The 17908-nt window shown below is 32.0% G+C and overlaps 1 protein-coding gene across 3 annotated transcripts; it reads right to left on the reverse strand.

The window, feature by feature from the left end:
* Positions 1–3284: 3284 nt before the first annotated feature.
* LOC129315106 (disease resistance protein RUN1-like) lies at positions 3285–6867 on the reverse strand. Of its 3 annotated transcripts, none has more exons than XM_054958647.1 (4): positions 6144–6862; positions 5504–5675; positions 4207–4482; positions 3285–3728 (listed from the first exon to the last, which is right to left on the reverse strand). In XM_054958647.1, the coding sequence occupies exons 1-4, from the start codon at positions 6641–6643 to the stop codon at positions 3456–3458; spliced, it is 1221 nt and encodes a 406-aa protein (XP_054814622.1). In that variant the 5' UTR covers positions 6644–6862; the 3' UTR covers positions 3285–3455. The 3 variants fall into 3 exon arrangements, with proteins under 3 accessions (XP_054814622.1, XP_054814619.1, XP_054814620.1); XM_054958644.1 differs by having other exon boundaries at positions 5021–5675; XM_054958645.1 differs by having other exon boundaries at positions 3399–3728; positions 4299–4482; positions 5021–5675; positions 6144–6867.
* Positions 6868–17908: the final 11041 nt, after the last annotated feature.

The following is a 17908-nucleotide window of genomic DNA, read 5'->3' on the forward strand; positions in this document are numbered from 1 at the left end:
CAAACCACGGCTTCTCCCATTCTTAAATCTCTGAGGTGTCTCATACCTTAGACTATTCTCCTTATTGAACTGGTAGAGAAAGCTAGGTTCTAGTCCCTCGACAAACTATAGGACAATCCCTCGATAAATTGTGGGACAAGGCTATACCCCCGTGCACCGGAGGGCATCCTAAATACCATATGAATTTTTCTCTACTCCTAATCCCTAGGCAAACTCCTACTCACTGATCATGTCATAAACATACTCACTTATCTCCACATTTTCATTTACATAAAATCAATCAATACGTTAGGCTCACGATCGTATGCTACCCAAGTGAGCAAAAATTCTCATTTTCCATTATAACATATCGTCTTTAACATATTCATCATCAATCACTCATTCACAATACATTGGAAAGATAAATGCTTTTCGAACACCACATTTATCCCTTCAAAACTCATTTAGAAACCACTTTCACATGTTTAATACATATCACACAATTACCAGAATACCAAATTTCAATGCATGTAACTCAATTTCACAAATCATAATTTTCATAATAAACACACAATTCACATTACAATTAACATATAATTACCCAAAATAAGGTTCCCCTGGTTACTTTAAACCTTTGAGAGGTCAAAAGTTTACCCCTTAATATAAGAGCTTCCAAACTTGAATTCCAAGCCAAATAGGTGACCAAAAGCCAAAAACTACAATCAACCAAGTTGAATTTCATCAACATTACCATCTCAAGCATTAAACCCTCAATCCTCTACTTTTAAATTGCCTAATGTTCGCTCTACATGAGTTTGAGCCTATCCATTGGGTTTATTATCCTTCTTTAGTCCCTAATAATATTAATGAACTACTAAATTCTCATTAATGGTATCACACTCTTCCAACCACCTATATAAATGCAATTTCAAATATTAATGGAGCTCATCTTTCAACCACTACCAAAATCATTAATACTAGATTTATATACTCTAAACAACTCCCATTTACTCCATTTAAGTCAATAGGTTTGAACCTATACCCCATATGGACCAAAAATCTACTTCTACTATCAAACCCTAACTTAAATCCTTGAGAAAATTGAAGAGAAAAGGAGAAGAATAGTTTAAGGATCTTACCTTAGATGATTTGGAGCTTCAAACCTTTTCAAATCCTCTCCTCAGTCGTGTCCTAGCAAGAAAATGTGCGTTTCCTTCATTTTCCTTTTCTTCCCTTTTGTTTTTCACATCAGATCATGCATTATTTTTGCAGAATTCACATTGTACGCTGCGGCACCTGCCCCCAAGTGCCGCGGCATGTGTTATAGAGAAGGCGATTCTTATTTCATGGCCCTGTGTACCGCGGTGCACCTCGCACGTGTCGTGGCATGTGATGTAGAGGTTTTTTAGCTTGTTTTTCTCCATTTTTTGGTCTTTTGGTGACCCAATTTCACTTTGAACCTATATTATATCTAAAATTTCAACTAAAAATACTTATTTTGACCATACACTACATCAACTTACTTAATTATCCTTAATTAAGCTTAGAAATCAAGAAATTAAAAACCAGGATGTTACAACTGGTTGACTCAATGGTAGCAAATTAGCCTCAACTTTCTTAAGGTGGTAAAGGTTGGGGGTTTGAGTTCGGAAAGGTTCTAAAAGACTTTTTTGGTGGGATGAGGAATAACCCAAGTACCATTTTAGGGAAAGTTGGCCTTCGCTGCAGTGATGTGAGTAGGCTCAGTCCAAGAGACCCCTAGTGGGGTAAGGTGAGGACTATTACATATTGACTAAGTAAACAATCTTCTCTTGTTCATTATTACATATACAGTAGTCTCACATTAAGGGTCTTTGGTTACTGTTTTTAAAAATAGTTTTTGGTTTTTAAAAAAGAAAAAATTTAAAAACTCAATTGAATAAATGTTTTGGATTTAATTATTTTTAAAACTACTTTCATTTTTGGTTTTTGAAAAAAAAATGAAAACATCTTAAAGTTATTTTCATTTTATTTTTCTTATTTTTCAAAACACACTACATCTTATTATTGAAAAATATAATTAGCTTAACCAATTTCTATCATAAACCGCACCATTATTTTCCTACAACTATCACTGTTATCTTATTTTTTTAATTTTAAAGCTATTTTTAAAATTAATATAATCAAATGAATTTTTATTTTAGTTTGTTTTGAAAAACAACTATAAAAACTGTATTACGAAACAATTTTTAAGAATCAAAAATAAAAATAGAAACCTAACAGGCCTTAAGTGATTAGTGAATTGATCACAATTATACAAGTGTATGGTGAGTCCTTCCAAAAAAAAAAACAACTTGAGCTTCAGTGTAGTGACAAGTTTTAGTTTGTGATTAATGTAAAAAAATTCCAATATTCATGTTCATTTAGCATTTACCTCATTGGTTTCTCGAGTGATGATTATATGGTTTTTGTGTTTTTGTTTTTTTTTTAGATTAGAGTCAGAAGTGATTGACAAAATTGTTGACGAAACAATGAGCAAATTGGGGCATAGATTCTCAAGTTTTGATGGTGATCTTATTGGGATGCAATCCCAAGTGGAAGCTTTAGAAAAACTTCTAAATTTAGAATCTAATGAAGTTCGAGTAGTAGGCATTTGGGGAATGCCAGGAATAGGGAAGACTACTCTAGCTGCAGTTTTGTACAAGATCTCTCATCAATTTGATGCTTCTAGTTTCCTCCTTGATGTAGGAGGAGTTGCAAAACGCTTCGGTATGTTCCACCTACATCGACAAGTCATTTATCAAATAATGTCGGAAAAGAATTGAGAGGTACTAGACAGTTATGAGGGTATGAATATCCTAAGATAGTGGCTTTCTTGCCATAAAGCTCTTGTTGTTGATAATGTTGAGCATGGACATCAATTGGAGTACTTGTGTAGAGATTTTCTCCCGTTTGCCGAAGGAAATAGAATCATCATAACATCTAAAGATGAGCATATACTACTAGAATCCTGTGATGTAGGTGAAATCTACAAGGTTGAACTCTTGAAGGATCATGAAGCTCTACTACTTTTTTGTAGAAAAGCCTTCAACCATGATGCCCTTGGTTGAACACCCCTGTCTCTACCGCCTTTCCCCAAAAACAAGTACTAATGATATTAATTGATTGCATTTTGTTTGATTAGAAATTAGTACTACAAGTGCATGAGTCGAGTAAATAATATAGTGACAATAAATAAGGGATATTGTCCCATGAGGAATCCTATAAATTGATAAAAGAATGATTGAAACTTCATAAATGATGATTTAAATTAACAAGCATAAACATGAATGTGAAGATTAGTAGTAATTCAATGTAAAAATGGCTTTGATCTCATACATCAAAGAAGTATAAACCATAGTGGAAGTACACGAAAAGGAAAGAGACAGATGCAAAAGAAAGAGATGAAAATATACAGACAATATTCATTGCTGGGTTGTTTCAATTATTCCGAGCTCTCAAACAATGTTCAATTTTGGACAGCGAATGATATTTAAATCTTCCAGAGAGGGAAGACTAAACATGTCTTTGGGGATCTGAGCAAGATTAATGCAGTTTCTCAAATTTAAGAAGTTGAGCTTTGAAAGTTTGGCAATTGATGGATGAAGTTGCAACAATCCAATGCATCCTTCAAGGTCTAGTCTCTCCAGATTTGGAACTCCTCCAAAATCTGGTGTCCCAATCAAAGCTTTGGAGCCATGGAAGTTCATATTTCTCAAATTTGGAAACACCTGTGAATGAGAATAAGCATGACAGTCAAGAACATGAGTTATAAATACACTCCCTCCAGTCTCCTATTATAAGGTGCTTTCAACTAAATGTTAGTTAACTCATTAAATATATCTTAAAATAATTTTTCTCAACTTTATCCTTATAAAAAATAGAAAGAGAAAAGTACAAGGTATATGAATAGCCATAAAATTAAATTTATGGTAGGGGCAAAATTGAAAATTGTAATAAATGACCAGTCATGTAGATTAAATAATTTTTCTAAAAGTAGCCTTATAGGGACCAAGGGAGTATGTAAAAAGATGGACCAAGGGGATTATGTAAAAAGATGGGATAAAGAGTACTTACAATAGTACTTCAAAAATATAGCAAGTTAAAGATATCTATATCCATTCAGGTTTTGATTGAATTACTAAACTCTGTTTTCATTTTTATTTTTTGCATTAATTACAGAAAATAGATAAAAGGAAGTTAATATACCTTTTTGCCTTCCCATATTTCTGTGACATTGCTGTAAGGCATGATCAATTCAACAAGTGAAAAAGACTCGAAATTTGATGGCAAACACGTACAAGGGTATTGATGCCATGAAACATATCTCAGCTTGTTGGAAAGGCTGGTGAGAGTTCCAGCAAAATTTACATTCTCAAGCACGAGGACTCTGAGGTTAGTCATTTGTGCTAAAGCTTCAATCTTCAAAGTAGTCCCTTCTGAATCTTCCAAGTTCAACACTATAGCTTCAACCTTCTCTGAAGCCTGGGGATAAAATCATTAACATAGCAATAATAAAAAGTTAGATTAGTTTATTTTTGTATATTCATAATGTTAAATTCTGAAAAAGAGTTCAAAAGCAATTTCACCCTCAAATCAAGTTCAAAAGCGTCTAGGTAACTCATTTTTTACGCAATATTTCCCTTTTAACTTTAAAAATGGTGCAATGCTATTCTTATTATTAACAAAAATTAATTTTAACTGTTAATTGATTAAACAATTATAGAAAAGAACTCAAAATTACAAACAATGATCCAAAAAATTATAAAAAATGATCAAGAAAATTTTCTTGGTCATTTTCTCTAATTTTTGAAGTCATTTTTTTTTATATTTTTTTAGTCAACTAATGATTAAAGTTAATATTTGTTAATTAAAGGGGCAATATTGCACCATTGTTAATAGTTGGAGGGAAGCATTGCATCACAAATAATTTTAAGATCCCAAATGCTTCTAATTCCATAGTTTAAGGGCAAACTTACCATTTCGCACCCAAAAAAAAAAAAGAATGACAAGCTAAACTCACTGTGTTTTCTTGCATAACATGATTTATATCATCAAAAAGCCACAACCGACTTCGTTCTCCTGGCTCAAGAGGAGATTCCTGTTGAACAATTTCTTTTCCCATTTCTAGCAACATATCATGCATTCTAATTCTCTCATTTGAAATGGTCATAAATGATTTCTCAATCAAAACTTCAATTCCAATATCTACTGAAAAACCACAATGCTGCAAAATTTCCTTCACATGATTAATGTCCTTTCCTGCAAAGAAACATGCAATGTCCAAGAAGATTTCCTTAGTCCTGTCATCTAAATCATCAAAACTTATCTTAAGCACGTCCATTATTATCTGCTGGTTATCAGGAATTCTCGGTAGCCGATTCAAGGCACTCCTCCATTTTGTAACACTTTTTTTATGTAAGAATGAACCCAAAATTACAACAGCCAAGGGATGGCAATTGGTATGTTCAAGTAATCTGTTGGTCAGATCTTCATAACCACTTACAGGATAATCACGTCTGAAAGCTGTTTTACAAAAGAGTTGAAGAGCTTGTTCCTTTGTCAACAATCTAACTTGGTAAATACCATCTCCTTCATATGACTTAATAACTCCTCCCATTTTTTTCTTAACATCTGTGGTGATATCATCAATAACTTTCGAGTATGATGACCCTGGGCTGGGGGGAAAAAAAAACAAATTAATCGAATTTGCGTCCTACATAACAGTGAATGTGTAACCAAGATTGAATTACTCATTTTGAAACTTGAAAGTGTATTCTGCTAACTGATCAACAATTACTCAAATACATATATGTACAATTTTGCTTGCCGAGACTTAATAGGCCAACATGACCATGGTCAAACTCGACAGTAAAATTACTCAAAATTTGTTTTCCCCCCAAAGTGAGTGAACCCTAATTAATTTACTCATTTTTAAAGTGTATTCTGCTAATTGATTCTGCGCTGAAGAAAGTACAAACAGAAATCCCAAATTAATCAAATTCGTGTCCTCCCTAGATGTAAGTAGGAAAGCTGAACCTGAGAGATACATTGATTTATCCATTTTAACAGTGTATTCTGTTAATTGATGAACAGTTACTCGAATAAAAGTAACCATTGGCGTGTTGATGAGCAAAATTACTTACTCATATGGTACATGCCAACCGCACAGATTGGCTACTTGAGTCATAGCGTTCCTCCACCTGTTTATCTGGTCTAAATCTGCTGGGAACCTTTCTTCATGTTCAGCAAAGGCTTGTTTGTAGGCATTCTTCTGTTTTCGTACCTCAGATGGATCCACATCATAGAAAATTGGTATAATAGTGTGTCGCCGATCATTGATACGAGCAGCAATCTCTGAAAGCTCCTGCAAGGACCATACAGAAGAAGCAAAGGTTTTGGAGAAGACCACAACGGAGATGCAGGATTGTTGAATTGCTCGGAGATGATGAGGCGGAATGTCAGAATTCGCTGTTTCGAGCTTCTTGTCGTCCCAGAAAGCACTCAAGCCGTCGATTTCGAGAGCACTCTTGAGAGCAGCAAAAAGGGGATAGATGAATTTACAGGCGTCGAAGTCGTCAACTCCTCTAAAACTGATATAGAGATCGATCGGCCTTGATGATGGACTGTGGTCGAAATCATCCATGGCCAATAATCTGGGATCAATGGAATCAGATTCTGCTCAGTGACCTTCGGAATCAAATTTCCAACCCAAGTCATCATAAATAATTGTGTCTATTCGTTGGGTCTTTCTCCGCAATTTCTCAACACGCTTTGCCCACGGAATCACTGGAAAGAGGAAATAACCTGACCTCTTCCTCGTTTCTCTTCTTTGATCTCATGACGAACGCGTTTTCGTGTTCCTATTTTATGCTCATCACTACACACAATGATCTTAACCTTTCATTTTATTTTAAAATGATCTTTACCGTTAAATTAACTAAATGCAGCAAATATCATTGTTTGGGGTGAGAAGCACTCGGTGTTCATCAGGGTTACAAGCACCGAACGCGGATGTGGCGTTTTCACTTTTCAGCATAATTTCTCTTGGATTGTAATTTTTTTTGAATAAACATGCAAACTTTTATTAATAACAAACAAGAAAGAACAAGGAGGACCAAGATAATTTAATTTAAAAATTAATAATTTGTTCAAAAACTAATAATTACAGTATGATTAAAATTATAATAATATAAATAGATTCATCATTATTTTTTTAAAAAACTATATTAAACATGTTAATATGATCTTATATGTAAATATATTTTTCATATCTTATCTCATTATTAAAATATTATATATTTAATAAGCTTTTGAATTTAAATATTTTTTTATTTAGTTTAAAGAGTGCAAAATATTAAAAGTATAGATGTAAAGTTGTAAAATTTACATACCTTATTTATAATTTTTCTCAAAATAAAAAAGTGCATTTATCCATCCTCAGCCAAGTGGCTCTGCCATTGAGGACAAGTAATTGAATATATCAAATCGTGTAAATCTAATCAACATTTCATCATCCACCATCTTACTACAATAATTGTCAAATGCTTAAAAAGGAAAATCTAAATCATGAGAAAAGTTAGCTAAAATATATGCATATTCATTTGCCTTCTAAATCCCACCCCTCCCCTCCAACTTGGTTGATGACATCCTGAAAAGTGTGATTTGTAATGTTGCATGCCCTCAAGAATCAGGTTAGATTCAAAGCTTCAATGTAACCGTTGTCCACTTCAACTTGCCTTAAGCGAAAATCCTAATAACATTCCAAACCTTTAGATAACCCTTTAACTAGAGCAATAGTACTTGGAAATGGGTCTAATGGACAATAGAACCCTATAATCCAATTTCCATTTTGATCTCTTACAATCCTACCACAAGCACTCTTCCTTATTCTCCAAAATAGATGCGTCAGTGTTTAACTTAACAAAACCAACCCCAGGGGGAGCCAATTTTGAAGAGTTATTCCTACCACTCAGTTTCAGTAAACAAGAATTAAGCAGTATCATATCCATGGTAGCACGAAAAATGCACATAAGAGAAGAGTTATTGTTGCAACCTCTTCATTACCAAAGATCCTATTGCATCAAAGTCTAAATGTCCCAACACATAAGCCCAAACAAAAGGTTCCGGGGGATATTCTTAGTGAGTATGTTATCTATCTCATGCTTAAGATTCCAGGATAGCTAGTCGCGTTGGTAAATTGCTCCTACTTGTCCTATTGTGTTACAGCTGAAGATTATCTGGACTATAATTTGCAACATAATTAATTAATGTTCCATCTAATTTTATTTTTAAGCCACTTTTATCATATTTTATCAGAATTAATGAGAACCTTAAACCTTATTAATTTCATCTTAAAAGTTAATATGTTAGGAATGTTGAAGCCCAATCCTCTTGAGACATACCCAGATACTTGGCAAGAATTCATCAGGATTTGCACTACTAAAAAACTTTAGTTAGTTGATTTCTAATTGATTTAAATTTTGTTTTAATTTACTTCAATTATAAAATTAAAAATTCAATTTATTAATAGAAAAAATGAGTTAAAGGGAAAGAAATTGCTTGAAAGAATCAATGTCTCCACACAATGTCTTGTGAGGGTTATGCTAGGATTGATGATATGTTAATGGTAGAGAAGTAAAAGAAGAGAGAAGAAGTTAGGTCCAATCCTTTTATAGTCCTTTCTTCACTATCTCTTATCTCTCGAGAGGACAAATGGAGATATTGACACCAATACAAAAAAGGATGTTATACAATCGAGAGGGCACATGGGATTGCTAAGAGGACTATAAGTAATATTATGTTTTCTTATCCCTTTAATTTTATACAATCGTATATATTATTAATTATTATTGTTATTTTTATATTGTAGGATACTCTTAAGGAGCAACTAGCCTAAGGAAGCTTTCACAAATTGCGACCAACCATCCACCATAAACAAATTCAAGATGATTAAGTGAAAGTGGTGGTTGAAGATCCAAAAGTGCCATATGCATTGGTCCTATTCCCTACTAACGAGATAAATATTGTGTCTGAAGTTGAAATATCCACCTTATCTAATCATCATGAAAACCATAAAGCAAGGTAATCAAGAGATTAACTCTTTAAGGAGATTACTAAGCAACTTGTTGCTCTCTATGCCATGTGCCTTGGGTCAAGCACTAATGCGTCGCGGCATGTTACACATTTTTTATAGCAGATTTTGCTATTATTTGATAGCAAAATCGGGCAACTTTCGGCCCCAAATCTTCATCTGACGTTCGAATGACATGATCTAGGTATTTATGAAAAGCTCTTTTCATAAACTAGCTAATAGCATGTGCTTCACTTCCAAAACATATCACACTAGGAAGTTAGACATCCAAACATATTTTTACCGTTTTACACAACTTTCACACATGAAAGGATGTCCAAAACCCATAACAAGTGCCAAAAGCTATTCCTAATATTTAGACTATGTTCATTGGACCTAAGACTACTAATATAACACGTCACATGAACATAAATACTAGTATAACACAAAATCACTCCTCAACCCCTTTAATACTAAAAAGAGAAGGGAGAGGAAATTTCATTGCATTGCATCAAAAATTACTCATATCGTGTCTAAAATAATATTTTTACACTTGCACTTGTATTTTGGCCCTATCACATCTACAACTTATTAGTACCAGCAACTGAGGGCCCAAAATACCAACCATACATTTTAACAATGTTATAGTGCAAGTGCAACCAAGGAAATGTATCTTAGAATTGGCAACAATAATCTATTACACAAAGTAATTAGCTTCAAATAGAGGCGTACAATAGGAATGTGCTAATATCTAAGCCTTCAAGCTTTCTCCCTCTCTGCACCAGAGCTAGAGCCTATAAAATATTAAATGAAAATGGTGAGTTTAGCCACTTAAGAACCAAAGTAAAACTTACCATATGTAGCTATATATCAATTGAAATAAACATAAGAGTATGAGAAATATATTTTCTTGAAACATGAATTATCATATTGTTTCACACATTACGCAACATATCACTTCTCAACTAATTCACTTTCTTTTTAAATCACATGATACATAACCATAAGACACTCAGACATGTAACCATGACCTGATATCAACATGACTTGCCACAAGTCAATCATGTGATATGTCATAAATCTACATAGCCAATGATCAACTCATCATTATACCCTCCTTATTTTTTATGATTGAAATTGTATAACACTGTATAGGGCTTCGTTTGTGTGACTGGACTACCTAAGCTCACCAATTGTAAGGTGTGACCTAGCCAAAGATCACAGTACTCACTCTCGGACCATAATTTTTTCGACTCTTAAATCTTTAGGGTGTCATATACCCTAAGCTAATCTCCTTGATAAACTGGTGGAGATAGCTAGTTCTAGTTCCTTGACAAACTATAGGATAAGGCTATGCCCTTATGCACCAGAGGGCAGCCAAAATACCATATGAATTTTTTTCTTCTCCTATCCCTAAGTGAAGTCCCACCCACTGATCATGCCATGTACGATCCTCACTCATTTTTTACATTTTCATTTATTCATTATCAAAGTTCACACATTGGACTCATGACCGTGCGCTACCCAAGTGAGCATCAGGTCTCATTTTCACATAAATCCATCATTTTCAATCTAAAACATAATCACTCTATGTCACATATTTATCACACTTCCCATTTCAATATAGATGTATATTCATAGTTTTGAAAATTACTTTGAATTTCAAATGCATATCTCAAGGCAACATAAATGTGCACTAAACAATAATTTATTCAATCGTCAAAGTATAAAGCATGCTTTCACAATCATGAATTTAACCATACATATAAACATGCACATTTTATATTAAAACTCAATTAATAAACAAACTACTTAAAGTAGGATTTTCTTGGTTACTTCAAACCTTTGAGAGGTCAAATGAAACATCATTCACAACTAAATGCCATTAACTAATCAAACTCTTAGTAACTAATGGAGTAACCCATTTAGGAGATTACTAAGTTTTTATTTCAAAATCAAGGGATCTCAAGTTTTCATAATAAAAATGAGACTAAATCATTCATAAACTCTTACATCAGAGTATAAATAAGTTATGGAAGTATGGTAAAGGAGTAAAAGAAGTTGAAACCAGTTAAAAAATATCAAGTTTGCTAAAAAAATAGAGCAATGCACCGTGGCTTGTGCATATCATGCCCTGATATGTTGCTCTCTGTGCCATATGCCATGGCTTAGAAGTCAATGTGCCGTCTTGTGTTGAACATTTTTATAGCAAATTTTGCTGTCATTTCTCAACAAAATTGAGCAACTTTCGGTATGTTCCAAATCTCCATCCGACGTCCAAATGACATGATCTAACTCTTTACCGAAAGCTCTTTTCATAAACTAGCTAATGGCATAAGTTTCATTTCCAAAACAAGTTACACCAAATAGTTGAACACCCAAACTCGTTTTGACCACTTTTCATAACTTTTCACAAATAAAAAGTATCCAAAACCCGTGCAGTGGAGAAGTGCAGGGGAACGTTGTGGGAGGTGGCGGAGTCGCCATGGTGGTTAGAGCTGGCAAAAAGGGCCAGACTGGCCCTGTAGGACCGGCCCTTGAAGGGCTCGGGCCTAAAAGGGCTAGCCTTTTTAAGCCTGAGTTTCATTTAGGACCCTGATATTCGAAGCCTGGCCCTTGACATAGCGGGCTTAGGGCCGGCCCTGCGGGCTTTAGGCCCTTTTAACTATTTTTATTTTTTTTAAATTTTTTAATCAAACAAAAAATTACTTCATTCTAATAAAATACTCAATCAAGAAAGGTATAAAAAAAAACTAACTAAATAACATTTAAATGAACTAAAAACACAAATAAAATAATAGCAATGCAATAAGCAATGGATCGGCTAAGCCGACAAACACCCAATCAAAATTAGAAGAGTAAATGTTGAAGTGAATGAATCATTATCATGGATCTAGATGAATTAGGGGATTTAAGGTTGTATTTTTTTTAGAAAATAGCAGCCAAGGATTTCTGTATGAAATTTATATCAATTAAGAATCAATTATTGTCAAAACCTGAATGAAAAACAAGCTATAATGAACTATTGTTAATTTAAAATGAGTTGTTATTAAAACCTAAATGAATACTTATTGATAAAGGCTAACTCAAATTCACAAGTATCTACTCTAATTTTGATAACAAGTGATCCTTGACTGATATAATTTTTGATCAGTGATTCTTCATTGCTATTTTTTCTTTTTTTTTGCCTTCCATCTTCAGTAAATATGGGCTAATATGTGATGTGGAGTAAGATTTAGTTTAATTTTTTTAAATCTAAAAAGAGTGAAAATTATGATAATTAATTAAAAAAATGCATATGCGGGCTTAAACAGGTTAGCCCTTGACCCTACAGGGCCAGCCCTTTTAAGCCCTAAATTAAACGGGCTTAAATGGGCCAGCCCGTTTAAGCCCGATTTATCATTTTAGAGTCTTATTTACAAGCCGGGCCCTACTCTTATACGAGCTTAAACGAGCTAGCCCGACAGGCTCGGCCCGTTTTCCCAACTCTAATGGTGGTGGGAGAGGAGATTGGTGAAACATCCTAATTTTTAGATAAAAAAATTTATGAAATTTAAGTTTTTTTTAAAAAATGATGATAATAATAGGAATTTATATTATTTGAGGTTATTTGAAAATAATAATATGGTTAGGCATTTAATTATGAATTAAAAACTTAAGTTTAAAATTATATAAGAAATATTTTGTTAAGATATAATTTTAAGATTTAAAAAAATTTATTATTAATGTGTGTGTGTGAGTTAAAAGAAAAAAGAAAAGAAAAGAAAGTAAAAAAAAAACAGGGGAGGGGGTTTAGTCCCACATCGGTTAGATGTGGGAATGAAAGGTACCTCCTTATGTATAAAAAAAGGAGGTACATTGTGGAGGAAGCATGAGAAAATTTTTATTATAATTTGTAAAAATTGCAACTAAGGGCCCGAGATGCAATTTGTGAAAATTACAAGTAATGGCCCAAAAGTTTGAATAATTAATTCAAACCTATAGTTTTTTTAATATAATTTTAGGACTACAATCCCATTTTTATATTATTTTTCTCTCTTTCTCTCACGTTGCTCGGCGTTTTCTCGCAATGGGGGATTATTTTCTTTTTCTTCAGGTATGTTCTAACTTTCCTGTTTAGATTAGCATTTAAAAATTTATTTAATTACAAAATTAATTTTATAGTTATTTTCTAAATAATATTAGCTTTCTAGTGATATAATTATTTTGTAGGTTAGAGTAAATATTTTGAGTAGGATTTTTCTATAGGATAGTTAATCTAATGATATGATGGATTAAAAATATAGGTTAAAACTCTTAGAGATATAATAAATATTATATAATATTTTCTTGAGGTTGAAACTCATATTTAAGAATTTTTGAGTTAAAATCTAGATCTATATGGTTAAATTTATGTGGAATCTGAGATGTAGGGATAAACCTATAATTATTAAATATTTATTTAAGTATGAATAGGTATTTTTAAGGTTATAGAAAGGTGATTTGAGGCTTCAGGATAATTCTAAAATTTTTAATTTATTTTTGGACGAATTTTTAAAATATAGAAGGATGAAATTGTGATACTAGAAGTGATTTGAGGATAAAAAAATAGTTTATTAGGGTACGAGAATTTTAGAAAAGAATTTGGAAAGTTAAATGAGGCATAAATCTTAAATTAGTGTTAATATGGATTATAGATCTAAGATTTTCTAACTCTTTAAATTAGAATTATTTATTTTAATGTAAAATTAATATATAGTATTGTGAAATAATTATGTAGATTATATTGACAAAGATAGTGGTGAAAAAGGAGTTGTGAAAGGGAATTTGTTATTCAAGACACAAGGTAACCATTATTAATGTGTTGTGATGGGTGTGTTTGTGAATGGTTATGTGTTGTTATATTGTTTGAAAAAATTATGAATTAATGAAAATAAATACTGTATATATATACTTGTTTGAAATTATTGTCAAGTGGGTCAAAAATTTATTTTTGTTTATCATGATGAGATATTATTGTTCGGATATATTCTTGTTTGGATATTTGAATGATGCATGACTTGTCAAGGTATTTTAGTATATGATGTTAATGGAAATTTCTGTTTGGTTAATTATTACCACGTGGTAAGCCCTCATTGGACCCAATGAGTGGCGTGTCGCTTGGTCCAACTCACCTTTGGCTGGGTGATTTGGCGTCCGAGCATGGCGAAAGGAGGATATAAGGTGCAGTCATGCAAATTAAATACTTGTTCGGTTTGTTTGAAAGTATTGTTCGGTTAAATGTTTTGTGTGCCCACTTAGCAATTGCATGATTAGTTACATCCGCATGCATCATTACATATTAATTTTTGGTTACTGGGACTTTTAAGTCTCATTCCCTGTGATTAATATTTTTACAGGAGCGAGTCCGGCCGAGAAAACACTAGAGGTATAACTATGGTGTATGAGACACCATCTTTTACGTTGCCTCTTGTTTTAGATTATACAATGTACCTTGTGCCAACTTAGGACATATCTTCTTTGTGAAGTATGTAAACTCTAATCCTTTTTATTAAAAATATTTATATGACCAAGAGGATTATGTCTGTCCCTCTTGATTTATGATCTGATTTGAATATCATGACATGAGGATTATGTCTGTCTCTTATGGTTTTAATTGCCTTTTTGGATATTTTAAGACTTGTGTTATGTCTTGGATGTATCATGGTAAGAAAATTTTCTACCATAATAATGGTTTTAATAATTTGCGAAAAATCAGTTTGTAAATTTAAGGGTGTTACAATTGGCAATGGCTATTCTGGCAAGTTTTTTGGGACGTTTGAGCATGAGGTTGAGGTCCATCATGAGTTTTCCTTTTGCGAAGCCTTTACGGAGCATGAAGAAGAAGACATGTATAATGCTCCACGTATGCTCTCTTGGATATTACTGTCAAATTGCTTTCCATGTCTATATATTATTGAATTGCTCTTTGATTTGCCTGTAACTTTATTTTAATTTAGAGAGAGAGAGATTGATGAGAGACACGAAGAGATGAATTGATGTATTTATAATAAACTCCTAACAATTATGACAAGCATAACATATGAATCATATCAATTAAATATTAATTTATTTAGGTTTTTATGATTGAATATTTAAGATATTTTACTTATTAGTTGTGATTTTAAGTTTAATATTTTTACTTATTAGTTAGTGAAAATTTAATCTGAGAGTATTTAATGTGATATAGTGCACTGCACGAGTTAGTCTTAATGATTTGAATGTGGTCAAATTAGTGTTGATGGCTATTGGCTTATGGTATTTGGTTTAAACACTTGATTTGGTGAAAACTGTTGTGTGTAAGTTTTGAAAAGAGTGTCCAATTTTTTTTAGAAAAAATTTGAGTTTGACACTAATGCCATTAGTTAGAGCTGGAAAAGATCTTCCTGTAGACACCTAGTTCGCATCATTCGGACGTCAAACGAAGATTTAGAGCGCGTCAAAAGTTGGCCCTAATGTTATTAAATTGATAGCAGAATTTATTGTCAAAATTTGTACAATTGCACCACGGCACATGGTACCACAAGCCACAGCGCATGCCTCAAAATTTTTTAAAAATTCTCTTGTTTCAAATTCTTAATCAAATGCTTTTACTTATGTAATAATCCCATGCTTTTGCATATTTGTGAACTCTAATTTGTTTAGTTGCAAGACTTGAAAATAATTTTAGTTTTGTAAACTTGGGGTCCCTATTTTGCTAACCATTGAAAACTTTGTATTGTGATAATTACTATAATCCCATTCCCTAATTATTTGGGGTTTGGTCTTAATTATGGAATTAGAAGGAGGAGGATATTACACTTTCTACTACATTGATTAAGCTCCCTAACCAATGTGGATGGTGTCCTGTTAATTGATTTTTTTTAAAAAAAATTTTAATATCTTTTCTACATCAGTTTTAGATCCCATGTAGATACTAGACTATCTATATTAGTTGTACAATTAATGTAAAAAGTCCTGACTTTTAAACCTCTAGAACAACATTATTTTGTGAATTGATATGAAACCATTTTTTAACCTCGTTAAAAAGTCTCTTCCATTATACTATGTGAGGATCATTTCTTTAACAATCTTCCATCTTTTCATTAGGAAAGAAGGGGAATAGGAGAGAAAAGATCACTTGTATTTCGATGTTGTGACCTTTTGGCTGTAATGAATCACTCTCCATTTCAATAATAATAATAATAACAATAACAATAATAATAATGCTGAGTTTCCCTTAGCACTCGTCCGTGAGCCTAATATCCAGACATGGCTGGGAACTGGATCCTCTCATTGTTGCTACTCTCAGCGGCTCACAGAATCTATAAATCTCGGACGTCTATGTAATTAATTGGTCCATAATGCGCCACATTCATGAGGATTTTTAAAAAGGACATTGATAGTAAAGTAAAAAAAAAAGATATTAATAATAGTTTTTTTTTGGGCAAAACTTTCTAATAAATAAATTGTATAAATTGATCCAGACAGTTACAAATAATAATCCTAATTGTAAAATAAGAATTACATTTAAAATTTTAATATCTTATTTCCAATTAAAATATCTGGATTTGCAATTTTTTTAAAAAAAATTATTGCAAACCTAACTATTATTAATTTATTATGAATGACAATAAGTCCTAAAAGAATAAATTAATAAAAGTTAGGTTTTCAGTAAATTCTTCTTTGAAAAATAAATTATAAATATTTATTTAAATAATTATAGATTCATATGTTCTAATTGGAAGTAAAATATTTAAATTTTGAATGCAATTCTCAATTTATAATTATGATTCCTGTTTGTAACTATCTAAAATCAGAACCAATTTTAGTATTCATCATAAAGATGAACATTAAGAGCTAATCACCTCTAAATTATTCAAATCTAATTTTCATGATATAGATTTACAGCTTTTCAATTAGTGTTTTTAAATGAATTTTTTTTTGAAAAATTGACAATTAAGAGTTGGCTGTCATTTTATATTTATATCTATTAAAATAATTTTTTAAAATATAAAAGTAAAATAGTTGTAAATCTATGAGCTCTCATTGGTTCCAACTAAAACCCATCTTTTAAAAAGTTTTGCCAAAAAAAAAAGAAGTTATCTTTAATTTTTTTTTTTTTTACTTTACTGTCATTTTACTATTTAAAATCCTTATGAGGTGGCTCATTACCGACCATTTGATTACTTATGCATTCAGGATTTAGAAGCGACAATAAGAGGATCCGGTTCCGGCTGTTACTGAGCCGAGCCCATTTCAGATGCGGGTCGTTTTTTAAACACGACACGTGAAAGTGATGCTGCATGACGCTCTGGTTTCTGAGCCATGCCGTATAATGACTATTGCATGACCTTTTACAGCTGGAGTAGCCCTTAAACCGTCTACAAGATTCCTTCGTACGTTGGTGCTGTAAATATATAAAAAAAAATTAATTAATTTTTAAATTTTAACTCGATAATAATTTAATTTTAAATTTTAATTTGATATAATTCAGTTTTTATAATTTCAATCACATAAAATTTTGGTTCTTATATTTTTAAAAAGTAACATTATAAATATTAAAATTATTTTATAATTTAGGGATTAATTTTCTAAATGACTACTCCCTCCGTTTAAAAATGTAAGGCATTTTTAACTGAATCTCACCTTTAATAAAGTAATTACTTACTTTTAAATTAACTATTTTTTTTATATTTATCTCTATTAAGCATCCTGCAATAAATATAAAGTCATTATCAATAGGGACACCTTTAAAAAAACAACAATGATTATATCTCGAAAGACTAAAAATACCTTATATTTTTTAACATTTAACTATTCAAAAAATGTCTTGAATGG

The sequence above is a fragment of the Prosopis cineraria genome, unplaced genomic scaffold (assembly GCF_029017545.1).
Source record: "Prosopis cineraria cultivar Desert tree isolate PC_DT_omini unplaced genomic scaffold, ASM2901754v1 PC7, whole genome shotgun sequence".
NCBI lineage: Eukaryota > Viridiplantae > Streptophyta > Magnoliopsida > Fabales > Fabaceae > Prosopis > Prosopis cineraria.

Coding starts and splice junctions, on each gene's coding strand:
- LOC129315106 (XM_054958644.1), bottom strand. CDS start 6,643: ATGGATGATTTCGACCACAGTCCATCATCAAGGCCGATCGATCTCTAT. Junction 4,483..5,020: donor ATGTTATGCAAGAAAACACA/GTGAGTTTAGCT, acceptor TTTTATCCCCAG/GCTTCAGAGAAGGTTGAAGC. Junction 3,729..4,206: donor AAATATGGGAAGGCAAAAAG/GTATATTAACTT, acceptor TCTCATTCACAG/GTGTTTCCAAATTTGAGAAA.